This window comes from Phaeoacremonium minimum, assembly GCF_000392275.1.
Source record: "Phaeoacremonium minimum UCRPA7 unplaced genomic scaffold PA7_03_scaffold_327, whole genome shotgun sequence".
Taxonomy (NCBI): domain Eukaryota; kingdom Fungi; phylum Ascomycota; class Sordariomycetes; order Togniniales; family Togniniaceae; genus Phaeoacremonium; species Phaeoacremonium minimum.
In genome coordinates, this window is record NW_006921231.1 from 62264 (window position 1) to 76910 (window position 14647).

A 14647-nucleotide genomic window follows, 5' to 3' on the forward strand; every position below is an offset into this window, starting at 1 on the left:
TAACAGGAAAGGCCTTTGTTGCGAGATAAGGCACAAATATTACCGGAGGTCGATGGCGGAGGAGCTCTTTCACCACGGCATTGGTGTAGGTGAGAGAATCAAGCATAGGAAGCTCGAATGGTCTGTCCTTATTACCCCCACGCACAGCCAGGTTCTCTTCCCGTAGACGATCCAACACGTCTCGCCTCTGTGCGAGCACCTGGAACAACCAAGTTGTAGCACTGCTAGATGCGTCCTGAGATGCAAACAGGAATGTGAACACCGTCTGTGCAATTTCCTCGTCGGTGAATTCACGGATGAGGTTTGTTGGCTTTTCTATCCCCTCGACCCCGGCAGCCAGCTTTTCGTAATACACCTTAGACTGCATCATGTGCAGAACCCACTGGTCAGCAATGCATGTTGGCTTGGCACCGGAAGCCATGTTGGCCTTGCAGGCTGCAGCATAACTGGTGAATTCGGCTTGAACCGCATCTGCTATTCTCTTACCCCACCAGCACTTTGTGAATGGCACATACATGGAGAATGGAACATTGACGAGTTCCAGAGCGGCGGTAATGAGATAGAAGTCGTCAGCGATTCTCTTGACGGAGTCTTGAGAGATATAATCCCCGAAGAAAGTTCGGCACGACAGTGCACAGTTGATCTCTCTGAATAATCCCATAAATGCCATCGGCTTTCCTTCATTGGCTTCGCTGGCAGCTACGAATTTATCGAAGTAGTCGGCATAGACTTTTTCCTGAACTGGCAGGTATGTACTGAGTGATTTGTTTGTAAAAAGGCCTGTGAGCCCCTTACGAAACTCCGCATGGGCCTTACCAGTGAGGAATACCCATGCGGTCGGGCGCATGAACTCGGTCGCGATGGGAGGCAAGTACGGTTTGGCATAGGTCGGTGATTTGAAGACTTTGTGGGCAATGTCTCGGTCGGAAGCTAAAACAACGAACCTACGCACCAGAGAAGTTAGTTATGGCGTTTGTTTATCATTTTGTCAACTCATTGTTGTCTCACTTATGGAAAACGGAGACGCAACTGAGTGGACCACTGGCCCATTGATCAAGATAGCCCTCAAATTTTGGGTGAAGCGCCTGTATGAAAGGGCCCATGAAAGGAATTTTGAATTTAGGTCCGGCTATTGAACCTTTGCGAATGATATAGGCAACTGGAGTAGTCAGTGAATGGAAACTCAGGGAACAGTGGCTGTAATGAACGCACTTTGATCGTACGCGATCAACCCAAGCAGAATTGTAACAACCACCTGCATGGTACTGAGACTAGAGAAGTATTTGGATAAGATGCCATCTGCCTGTTTCGAGGAATCCTGCTGTTGGAAGATGGTGGTGTTTTCGTGAAAGGCCGCAAAACTAGCGCCCGGAGCTGTAGCCATTGTGACATCAAGATCCTCACCGCGAAGTTCGTTTCTGATAGACACCTCCAGGACTAATCGGACAAGAACGAGCTTTAATAGTACATGGGCAATGGAGTCTGAATTGTTGCCCTGGTCTTGACACGGCGATGCCTTGCACAGGACAGCCCGAGAGAAAAAGAAGATTATGGCGGGAGGAGATGAGGGTGGGGAAAACTGCCGGATTTTGACCACAATGATCCAAAAAGTGATAGACTCCGTAGCTTTTGCGGCTCAGTCGATACTGATGCATCTCCATCGGACACCTCTCATTATTACCTCCATTAAGTATGTAGGGAGGCTGACTGACCAATTGGTACTAGACTCCGAAAGAGTGGAACCATACGCAGGACGGCCCATGCTAGAATTACCAGAATCCGGCTCGGCAACTACGCCGCACCCTTTTAAGGTCTGTAAGACAATTCGGAGTCTAGTCCTCTTTAGTTCTAGACTCCGAATTTTCACTCCGCACCAGCTCTACCAAAGGGCCTCTATTGTAACAGACTTAGAGTGGGATGACCATTCATAGGTGTCGATTGGTTTCGTATATATGCGTTTGGCTGGTTATTTCGGGACGGCATTTGCCCCATCTTTCAGTATGGCCTCCCACATATGCCGGACGCTGTCTGCTCGATGTGTCTTCACCCAAAGCACACTTTCGAGATGACCCATTATATCACCCCATGTACATAAGTTGAGTGTAGACGCGAATGTAGAAGCTTGGCGAGCGAGGTCTTGCAGCCTCGATTCGTTTGGTGATGCTGCCATGCCCACAGATAAGACCCAAAGTCCAAGTGAACCTTGAACGTAGTCTGACTGCATCAAATTGGCGAGTGACCGATCGAGTTGAACTAAAATTGCGTGGCTTAGATCGTCGTGTGAGTAATAGGTCGTCCCGTGTATAATGAGCATATAAAGCACCATTGCGAGTCGAAGGCATTCGGAGAGTGCTGATTGTTTCGAAAATCTCGGCGATAGCGGAGCTAACAGTAATAATTTATGAATGACAAAACATGTCAAGTCGTGTAGATCGGTGGAGGATAAATCTGTCAGTTCCGAGCGATGGAATATGAAGTGTAGACGTCCGAATATACTACTGATCTCAGGATCAATATCAGATAGCTCAGTAGCTAACTCTTGGGATTTTAAGGACGTTGGTGCTAGTTGCCATTGTAAAATAGGAACGATGCCAGTTCCTTGGCCGAGATCGCTTTGTGTTCGAAATTGGGGAGTCAACGTTACAAGCATGGATACCCTGACATTACGCATCAGACCATATTCGCCAATAGAGCGTAACTCACCTACCAAGGAACCATTCTAGCAGTCAGCGGGCTTGTGATTCTGATTTTGTTGATGCCACCTCTCACTCTTACTATTCTCTTGATTCCTTCAATATGGATCCTACTGGCATCGATGTTACCCTTGCCGTGCTATCAACCAAAAATGTCAGCACCAGCAGTATGGGTTCCCTCTGATTGACAGGGCGGCTAACTAACCTCAATCGCAGCCAATGTGACCACTGCATTTAGGGTCTGGTCTTGAAATGCTAACGACGAATCCGCAATTTTCCGCCTTACGAGCGAGACCGAATCGGCCATCAGGAGATCAGAAACTGGAAAGCCTTTCTGATTTCTACGCTCTTCATCTAATGATGCTGTCTGTAACGACACATGAAACAATGCTGGATCTGCAAGTGCAAGAGGCCACCATGAGACCACGAATGGATTCGAATCTCCGCTTAGGTCCAAGGGATAATATTGGAATGCAATACTCGAGAGAACTATCAGGGTTAGTCGCAATACCACACATGTTAAAAGATGAGAAGGATTACAATGGTGGATAAGTCGCTGAACTCGGACTCGTGGAAGTCTGGTCGGCGGGTAAGAATCAAATGGGTCGAAAGATGGATCTGCGACTTTTCCCAGCAATATGGCCTTGTCTGCAAACATGGGAGTTACAATGTTGTCGTCCCTCGTCTCAAATGCGGCTTCTTTCGTAGTGATTGATTCTAGAGGATTGTTTCCAGGCGTTCCGGAAACGGATTCACGCACAATCATCGATGAGGTCAAGGGTTCGTTCGCATATGTGCAGTTGAATCGCCTCTTCAGACACCGTGAGCATTGTGGCGTGCGAAGATCGCAGCGAAGCTTCGCCTTTGCACATGCATTGCAGGATCTTCGCAGGGTTGCGCGCATTCTCTTTGCTGATCGAGACTGTCGCCAGCGTTAGCAAACATGGCGCAGCGAATAGACAAGAAGAGTTGCTGATATGCAAGAAAGCGCCAACGAACGAGATCTTTAGCGTCTAGTGCAGCTAGCGCATTAGTGGCCAGCACACAATGCTTAGGTAATACTTTGTCTATGTAAGCAGAGATCTCAATACTCGCCTAAGAATAGCCATGACTCGTTTTTCAATGACCACTTGTAGGCGATGCCATCAATCCTCGAACCTCTGGAACCGAGTCCAGGAAAGAGAGGAGAACGCGCTTTAATGGGTATGAACTCTATGCAAATTATCATGATCATCGATAATGGCGTACAGAGAATACATGGCCGGCATCCGTTTAGGCACAAGCGAGTATCACCTCGGCTACTGTAGCTATGGCACTAAAGTGGCTTGAAAAAAGGAACGGCATGAATCCCACCTGACCGACCATAGGGTCGCATAATAGCAACCAGGCTTGGATATCTAGCCGGCATTAAGAAAACAGTGTCGCTTAAGCATAGAGAGAAATCACCAGGAAAATCTCACCCTTTCATGTACGTCAGTCTTTTTCGTTCGACACGTGTATGTGAGGTTTCGGGGTTTGTAGTAAAGCTGCATCTAGATGATTCAACGACTTTCAAAACACACCGATGAAGTTCAAGAGCAGCAATGGGTAGGAAGAGATCCATATTTTCACGCAGCGGACACCAACAGGTCTTGACCTATGATCAATAAAGTGCTTCCAAATGAATTCCAGTGAGCTTTCATATTCTACGACGTCAAGACTCCTTGTTTGACGGAGGTTATATGTTTCCGAGCTAGAAGATCATCTCTTCCGATCTTGTGCAACAAGCTTTATTGTGCTACTGTGAATGATCGAGTCCAGGTGCTCCACCCGTTGGACTTGGATCGGTCAGCAAATGGCAATAACGCAGCGACGCGCATGATGTATTTTCCGGGCGCGATTTTTGTCCCGTTGGCTAGAGGACCCAGCCACCAGTATTCGGAGTCCGCCATGTCATCAGAGAAGCGCTGGGTAGCAGTGACCGGGAAGGCAGTATTGTTACCCGCGGTCTGGCTGTCTGCTGGGTCATAGACAAGCGCTGACGAAGAATACGGCCAGTAAGTCGCGCTGCCGACGTAATGCTTTACTCCAACGACGGGGGGGTATGTCCAGTCATGTTCGACCCATGTTGATTCAAAGATCTGACAAGTAGAATTCACGTCAGTATAACTCCTCTAGGAAGGAAGACCAGACTGTTTGATCGCGTGTTAGAAGCCACTTACATCCCAGCGAAGCTCGTCACAGCCAAAAGCAGCGCGAAAGTAAAGTTTGGGGAAATCTTGAGAATTCACCGCAAGATTGAAAGACCACCTATGGCATGTGAGTCTCGTGAAATTGGGTAAAGGGTATGAGTCTCACGTCGAATCCACCGTCGAATCAACGTCATGGAGTCCTGAGATAACGTATGGATACCCCGCAGAAACTAGGTTTGTCTCGAAAAAATCTCCAAGTTTTGCATCCAGACCAAGGTATGGAACAGATAAAGACTCGCCGAGGCTGGAATTGATCTGAATTAAACCACTGTAAATGGGTAGGGTACCCGTTGAGCCAGGGTAGTTAAAATTGATCCTAATAATATCAGTGAGTAAACATATTCTTAATAATAGCAATCGTGGGGGATGATACTGACTGTGCAGTCTTTGTGTTCCCTGCTTTGATTTTGAACGTGCTAGAAGGCAGAGTCACCGTAGGGTTGAGCTCCATATCGGTTAGTTCTGTGCCAAGTAAGACACGGCCCTCCGATGACCAGGTCTCATGGCCGGCGCCGGGTAGAATTCCAAAGGAGTAGGTCACATCGACCTGAGCATTATTAGTGATATCGACCTTTTGATAGCGTTCGAAATTGTGTGTATCGTTCAAGGAGAACTTGGCATATGACAGCTGAGTAGTGTAGTCTAACACTTTGGATGCGTTGACTAATCCAGAGCCTACTTGTGCCACAGAAGCAGAGTATCCTGTCAGCTCCCAGGTATTCAGATTGACGGATGGCACGGATGAACCGCTAGATATGATGCGCATTGTAAGATCTGTGGCATTGAAACTGGGATTTGTCTTGCGCCCGCCATACTTTCCAATATATAGGGCAGCCACTCCTGCCACATAGGCGCTGGCCGGTTTTGTTCCGGACGACTTTGCCCAGGCATATGGATAAGGATAGCAGGAAAAGATGCTTCCGCCCGGCGCCGCTATATCTGGTTTGATAGTCAAGTCGTAAAGAGGCCCCCAGCTATTGTCAACCAAAGGCTTACCGCTGTTAGCATCCGGCATTCCCACCCAGTAGTCTGCCGAGGAGATAGTGTCCAGCGAGAAGTTAGCAGTTACGTTGCCACCTGCCAACCATGTGTTCACGATAGCTGCACCAGCCAAATCGGATATGGTGATGACAAAACTACTGAGACGAGAGACCGATGGGTTAGTTCCTGATGTCGCAGGATCCCAATAGAAAATTATGTTCTGCGCGCCGGCTGCAATGAGATTTGATTGCTTCACACGTGCCTCGCATCCGCCCAGTCGTACTAGCGCCAATGCTTGGGTGAAGTCGGGATGTCCGTCAGGGAGGGTCTCACAAGCATCATTGGTGGCATTGGTGCTCATTGTAAGTGGGATGATTGGCCAACCGTTCCGAGTGGTAGGCATTGGGTTGAACAAATATAACTCGCCGATTGTTGCTGTGCTGGACTTACCGTTCAGAGTGAACGTTGCCTGAAACACAGGCTCGGCATCAAGATTGGCTTGTACAGCGGTCACGGCAAGAACCTTGTCCCCAGATGCCCCAGCATTGGCAAAGAATGGACCGGCTGCGCCGTAATCTCCAGCAGCAATTGTTACAACAACGCCTCGGTCTACCAAACGAGAAGCTACCACGGCTAAAGGGTCATCAGCAAAGCCTGCAAGCCCAACAATGTTGGCGGAAATAACATCAGCCTGCAAGGGTATCAGTTCTGTTGACATGAAAATAGATAACAGGACCTGGGGCGCTGTATCTTGGGTTTCTCACTCCATCGTCATATGCCATGATGAGTGCCTCGATAATAGTATCCTCATCGGTTATTCCCTGATACATATCTCTGTTAATGGGAGAAGTATACATTAGGACATAAGTCGACAGGACTTTTGACATACCTGAGAGGTGAATACTTTGTAAGAATATAAACTTGCTTCTGGTGCGACTCCGACAAAACTGATGTTCATCAGACGAACAGTATTGTGACATCAACGCAGAGGATCATACTTATTAGTACTGTTTGTACCAATTATCACACCTGCCATGAAAGTTCCAATTCCGAACAAATCTACAGGATCACTGTTGGGAACCTTTGAACAACCCATAAGAGGCCAGCCTAGACCAAGTTAGACAGAAAAGAGCAAATTCTTCAAAGCAGAATGCGGGGATATGCACTCACATCCGTTTCCAACAAGGTCATATCCGCCTGCAACCTTGCACCCGGCACCAAGGCAGCCGCCCAACTAAATAATTGTAAGTTACTATGGTAATACTAACTCGAAGTGACTTACTGCAGGGTGTGTATATTCGACACCTGTGTCAATCATTGCAACTTGAGCACCTTTACCATAAATACCCGCAGCATGCAGCTTATCGACCCCCGTCATGCCATGTACTGAATAATTTGGTGAAGCGGCTTCATCGACAAATAGTTGTGCAGGAGTCGCAGCATCTAGCTTCACCATCTTGGACGGCCATACAGTGGCCGCCGCAGTGACTGACTGCAGGGTGTCGACATTTCCGTCGATTGAATCTACACTGATTCCTAAGAAAATGGGCGAGTCATAAACCTTCGTTATGGTTGTTCCTTGTAACGCATCAATCTCAGCGCGAAGTGCGGCTAATGATGACCCCTGTCATTTCAGTCAACTACAAATCTCGGCTAATATCCTCGAGTGGTTTGAATAACTCATACTTTCGCGACCTCAATAATGAATCTTTTGGGAATAACGGTCTCGTTGGTTATACTGATATCCACGAGAGACCCTTTGATGGTGCTAGTCTGCGCCGCCAGAACTGAATTAGTGATAGACAACAGTGGAACCAGAAATGTGGCAAGCATATTGTCGATTGAGGTGAAGATGCAGTGGTTGTGAAATAATGGGAGTGAAGTGCTCTGTTATTGGCCTTGGCAGTAATCAATGCTGACAATGGGAGGCGCGTGTTGTTATATGACTACTGTGAATGAGCTGAAGTAGATTTGGCTAGAAAGGTGGAACTTTGCTCGAAGAAGTTCCATGAGATGCAACGGTAAATGCGGAGTCTCGGCATCAATCGGACATTCAACAGACGGGCGTTTCTTCCAACTGCCTACTCAACTCTTCCTGCCGTTCTGAAGTCATTTCCAGCTATTTTAGAACTGACCTGCCTGTTTGGGCTTGATTAAAGGAGTGCTGCTTTGCGCTTTGTAGTACCTTGTAATGCCTTGTAGTGTGAAAAAATGACGATGAAAGCAACGAGATAGCAACAAGTTAACCCTTGCGGTGTTATCTTTACACCCCATCATGTCGGTCAAGAATCAGCCAATAGTACGAAGCAATCAAGTACTTCGCAATCTAGGGCATCCAAAGGGTCTGTAATGCACACGCGTACCGCTTTTCCTGTTTAAATTGTTAAACATATTTAGGTCGTCAATAGACTAGAATGTATAGCAAGGCTCAATCGCCGCTGTTGTATTTCATTGTCCTATTCTGCGAACGCCAATGCTTTTGGGGAAGGTGAAATTGGAAGTTAATTAGCGGACAATAAGGTTCCATTCGTGGGTCTCTGTACTTTGTAGAGGAATGTTCGCCTATCGGCTTTGGAATTGAATCATCAATTACACGTTTTGCAATCTAGCCAAATGCGACGCATAGCGCAGGTTAAAATGAAAAGACTCTAGATGTAGCTTAGTCCGGCGACCTGATGAGATAAGGCACTCAGCACGTCAGTCGGTAACATCATAGCCTTCTTGGTGCGACGAGAGGACAATGTTCGCAGGCCGATCGTAATTTCTCCGAATCGGAGCTGTCAAGCTAAGCTTTTGACACCTTTATGCTCTAGCCTCCATTTCTATAAATAGGTCGAGGTCTAAGCAACGGTGATCGCCCCGATTCTGCACGTGGAAACCAGGCAAAATTGGGTAAGGGTAATAAATAGCAGTCTCTTCAGATCGTCACGCGTCTGTATGCAGTTAAACGCAAGCCCAGACAAATGGCCTACTTGTTGCTATACTAGCGACGACCATGATGCCTCCTCTTCTCGGTTGACGAAGACCTTAGTATAGATATGTTTCGGCGAGGATGACTCGTGAATAGATGCAGTGCGTCAAAGCTGTAGCTAACCGACGAAGACACTTTGACCAGTAACACACGGCTGCTTCGAATCGACTTCTCGGTGCAATTGCGGACGAGTCTGAGTAATTTTGGCCATTCTAGATTTCGAAAGGGTTTGCCAAGCTTGAAGAGGAAGCTGTATTGCAGACCCCGCGATTTAGTGAGTTCGAGCTGTGCCTCGGAGGATTTGGGCTAGATCATGCCATGGGTCTTAACCTATGGTGTTTTCTCAGATCTTCTGGAGCTCCATTGACCCCTATCCTATCGGGTGATTTATTTGACAAGGTACAGTGATAGTATCGTTAGTTGCCTGACCGCGTTGATGCTAGCGTAGTAGAGTGATTGATTACACGGCACGGATCCCCGTTCGTGGGCCGGTGTAAGTCTTATCTCTGACAAGCTCACCGCTGCCGTAATATCCGAGGCAACCAGACCCCTGCCGTTACCGCCATTATGGGTCATCTCTCAATAAATAAATCCAGGGCGCTGGGTCTGGGGTACCATCGATGCTTGGCAACAAGTAGTGACCAACAAATATCGAAGCCGTTTCCGGTGTTATTATTGAAAAGCCCGAGACTCATATACTATAGACCCTGTAACCTAGCTACCTAACTTTACCCTATGAGTTGAGGTGTCAGGACTCCTCCGAGTAGCGCGACTTCACACGTGCTCCGAGAGTCGATGAATCGGCTGCTCCAAAGAGGGCGAATAGGGGGAGTCACTTGCTCGACAGGTAAAGGCAGCGAATAAAAACCGTGTCTTGACCTCTAGACAGCAAACAAGGGGTCGAGTGATAAAAATAGAGCACCAGGTTACCTGTGTCTGGCCCGTAGTCGAGACGTTGTCTGTCCCACAGTGGGCCGTCGAGGTTATCCATAGGTGCAATGCGACTGCGCAAGGTTGTTAATCACGCAACTGATAAGGAATGTCAACAATTTAGAAAGACACTAGATGTCGCCTGCCTATTACTGACAAAGTGCGTGCTAGACTTGATAGTGTAAAAGACTACTCTTAAACTGTCCTGCCAAATTTGTAAAGCCGGATCATGTTGCACCTTATGAGTACGACTCCATTCGCCCACGGTCTGCTATATACTGCCATGGCTGCTTCCACCAACATAGTGGTGAAATTAACAGCTGCCAACCAGGTCATTTGTCATTTCCGCCCATAGATCCATATATTTAGGGTTTTAGCTCGGGAAACAGAGGCTTCAAGAGATATTTACCTTTACCAGAGGCATCATGTTAACCCTCTTCGTCGTGGGCGCTCTGGCTGTTGGGCATATGGCCATTGGAGTGCGTGCACAACAAGCTGCTGGCGACATTTTGATTAAGCGTATTGCGCCTCGCTCCTATGTCATCCATGAGAGACAACCTGACCACTGGGCTTCTCTGTGGGAGAGGAGAGAGAAGGTTCCTGCTGACGCGCTGCTGCCCATGAGAATTGGTCTCAAGCAGCTCAATCTCGCTGATGGTCACGAGAAGTTGATGGATATGTAAGGATTTTGACTAAATTTTGACTGCTATAACTGCGTGCTTAGGTGTCAGCTAATCAAGACGGAAAGCTCCAACCCTCACTCCCCGTACTATGGCAAGCACATGACTGCTGAAGAGGTTATAGACTTCTTCGCCCCGGAACAGTCCCGTATTGATCTTATCATGGACTGGTTAACGGAGACCGGAATAGTCGCAGATCGGATCTCCCTATCTATTAACAAACAAGTACGTCAGCAAATCGCTCATTTCCTACCGTCCAACTCCTACAGGTTTTCCAGATACATTCATTCGTTGCTGATAATACCTAGTGGATTCAATTTGATGCTAAAACATCCGAGGTTGAGGATATTTTTTACACGGACTTTTTCATCTATGAACATTCTCAGACGGGCTCAACAGGCATTGCTTCTGACAAGTATCACATACCCGCGCATATCACGGAGCATGTGGACTACATAACTCCCGGGATACGCCTGCGTCGTGATCCCCAGAAGGTTGCCAATCTAAAGCGCCGCGATCAACCGAAGCAAGTCACTAGCCGTGGCATCGTAGCTGCTAACACTGGCTTAACTCCAATACCAGATGCTGTAAAACATTCCGCAGCTTCGGACACTTCACCATTTAATAGTAGCGTGTGTGGCACTTATGTGAGCCAAGTTTGCATCCGCAGTTAGTTCATTCATTTTCTGGGTTTATTATGGTTTTCGAAGCTCATACCACATAGATCAATACCGCATCCCAAAGGGTTCTACTGCATTCCCAGGCAATGAACTTGGAGTATTCGAGAGTTTGAATGATCATGTGTGGACTAAGGATTTGGATCATTATTGGAATGTTTTATACCCGTAAGTAAAGTGTTTGCTTTATCATTTCTCTTGATACGAGCGACGTTTGACTTGTGTCGGCATAGTGATATCCCCCAGGGAACATATCCTATTGAGAAATTGATTGACGGTGCAATCGGTTTTGCGGTGCAAACTACCGAAATTGGAATTGAGTCTGCTTTAGATTTTGAAGCTGCAATGCCACTCATCTATCCCCAGCAAGCAATCCTTTTCCAGACTGATGATGAATACTACGAGATTAGTCAGACACAGTCAAGCGAGTACAGTGGTTTCTGGAACAGTAAGTATATTACATTTGCCCCTGTATACTGCTTGTTGCCCTTAGTGCTCAATACTTTGAGCAATGGGACACTTCACTGAAACCCGACAAAACGACTAACTGTGAACACTGAAAGCTTTCTATGATGCGCTCGACGGTTCATATTGCACCTACTTAGCTTATGGTGAAACTGGTGACTGCACCGAGGCAGAGTGTCGAGACCCTTCATATCCAGACCCTTACGGCTATGGCGGCCAACTTATGTGTGGCGTTTACGAACCAACCAATGTCATTTCTATATCCTATGGCGGTGGTGAGGAAGACCTCCCTGCCTATTACCTTGAGCGGCAATGCAGCGAGATCATGAAACTCGGGCTTCAAGGTGTCACTGTTGTCATCTCCTCTGGTGACTATGGGGTCGGCGGGTATTCGGGCTGTCCAGGAGCTGAAGGTCAAATATTCTACCCTCAAATGGACGCGAGCTGCCCGTATGTTTTGGCCGTTGGCTCTACAGAGTTCGACGACTATGACACTCCCTCATGCAGATTGAACGAGGTGGCAACAACCAGTTTCGCTTCCGGCGGCGGCTTTTCCAATGTTTTCCCAACGGCTGATTATCAAGTGGGTGCAGTCCAAGCATACCTCAGCAACGTCACACTTGGCTTCACTGGCTACAGTAACTTCACCAATTTCTCCGATATCACAAGCGGAGTATTCAACCTCAATGGGCGTGCATACCCTGACGTATCGGCCATCGGCGACCGCTTTGTTACAGCCTATGACGAGGAGCTTTACCTAGTTGGCGGGACATCGTTAGCGGCTCCTGTATGGGCCGCTATTATTACACGTATCAACGAGGAGAGACTTGCGGCCAACAAGAGCACCGTTGGCTTCATCAATCCCACTTTGGTATGAGCAATGATTCCACTTCCAGTCTCAAGCCAGTTCGAGTATGAGATGCTGACTTATGATTCTGCAGTATGCCAATCCTCAAGTCCTCAACGACATCACCGTGGGCTCAAATCCCGCTTGCGGCTCGACGGGTTTCTTGGCGGCTCCAGGGTGGGATCCCGTTACAGGTCTTGGGTCAGTTTTGTCTGTGTAACCAACGATTGTATCTACCCATAGTGCTAATCAATGAATAGTTCACCTAATTACCCAAAATTATTGAACTTGTTCATGGGACTACCCTAGTCAATATGTGACAGAATACCAACCGCTTGAGATGAATAGAAGCGAAAAAGAAAAAAGGTTACGTCAGGTGTTCGGAACTTCAGAGTCTAGATCGTTTGAACGCAAGAATTATGAGGTTGAGTTGTTCATTGAATAAACCAGACCAGAAGAGTCCATAGTGGGTGACATCATGCATTCGAGCAAAACAATCTGAAATAATCATTGGCCTATACAAGCTTGGAACGCTATCGATCGAGTTGGGTTTCCTCTATTCGGGTATATCAAGCAGCCAGGTCAACTAAGGGTGCAGATATGGATAGAAAAACATTTAGGTCCGATTTGTAAAACCCCGTGTTTGCAAAGACTTCAATTCTTTGCATGCACAAGCCATTTTTTGCTTCATTCCGCCAAGCTAGGTAGCTCTTCTACGACTGTCGAGATCCACGAATGAGCGGCAACTCTAGTGTTAGTGTAGGTACGTCAGTGCTGACTGACGTCACCACTTTGTCGTGATATGACCCCTCATCCCACTAGAATAACTCTAGGCAACAGCATCGCATTCTTGGTTTTCCCTTCTCTTTATTACACTGCCCTTTGCACACACATTTCCACACATATCATTAGAAATCATACTTATTACACCGCCGCCATGATCCAAATTGCATCTTTGACCGCTCTCATCTTCCAGCTTTGCCTGGCGTCTCTGGCTATCGGCGCTCCGGTCGGCGACGAGCTAGCAGCCACCGGGCACGGAAACTCATGGCAATATGGCACAGGAGGCGGCATCATAGGACTGGTCGTCTTGATTCTCGATATTATTGTCTTCAGTAAGTGAACTAGGGTGGCCCTTTCTTTAGACCTGCAGACCTGTTGGGTTACTTTGTCGTCCACTGTTAACCGTGACTCTACCTTTAGTCGAGGTTTTAAAATCCAACCGCACCCCCGTATCGAAACTTCTATGGTGCCTTGTCGTATTCCTTTTCCCTATTGTCGGCATGGTTATTTACTGGTTGTTCTCTGACCGTGCCGGCCACAAAAGTGGCGCCGGCTATGAACCTGTGGCATAAAGTCCTACGAATCCTACACCGGCCTTTTAATCGGGTCAATATCCGAGGCCAAGGACTTGATCTCGATAATCGTATGCTATGTTCGTTCTAGCGATTGGTGAATGGATTATTAGGCATACGTACCACAAGTGGCATGACCATTGAGATCATGTGGGCTTTAGTAATACTGGAATTTGTTTTTGGACGCAATGTTGACGAATCTGCGGGATGAAGTCTCATGGAGTACCGTATAGGGAGCAGTAGTGTGTCTTTCCCTAGCCTGTCCTGACCGAAGGTTATTGAGTCGTATTGTATCATTCTGAGGGCTAGTTATCATCTTGTTAGTCCTTTTAGCCTTGAGGAGGTTGTATCTCAATATCGTGTGTCATCCCCGGAATTTCATTGAAATAGCCAAAGCCAGGATGATGTTCTGCAATCTCTCCATTGACAACCCAGAGTAATGTTAGAATCAAGTGTGAGAGAGTGCTAGATCAGAAGCTCCATGCGACCAAACTCGGGAGGCTGGGGTTAATATTTCAAGTTTCGATAATCTTGTTTCACATTGAGTTGGGGGGACTGGGGTCCTGTCCTATATGAATAAGGCTTGGAGGGCTCCTCAGACTGTAGTAGTAGAACTCAGACTTGTATTATTACGAATTGACCTACCTACCTGCCACCCTGTTTCAACATCCCGTGGATGAAGCGATTGGTATTTCAACTCTATCCATAGAGGTTCCCAAACAGCTTTTTAATTAGTGTGTATCAAGGTTCTCACACACTCACTGCTCAAAATACGTCATTTCCCACTCCAGTTGAGGCGGTTCTGTGATAATAATAA

The 14647-nt window shown here is 47.2% G+C and overlaps 1 protein-coding gene across 1 annotated transcript; it reads left to right on the forward strand.

Annotated features, from left to right (window-relative positions):
* Positions 1-12061: 12061 nt before the first annotated feature.
* Positions 12062-12784, forward strand: UCRPA7_4143 (putative alkaline serine protease protein; the record flags this gene model as incomplete). The annotated part of the gene is made up of 4 exons (XM_007916691.1): positions 12062-12078; positions 12136-12499; positions 12570-12676; positions 12736-12784. The coding sequence occupies 4 exons, from the start codon at positions 12062-12064 to the stop codon at positions 12782-12784; spliced, it is 537 nt and encodes a 178-aa protein (XP_007914882.1).
* Positions 12785-14647: the final 1863 nt, after the last annotated feature.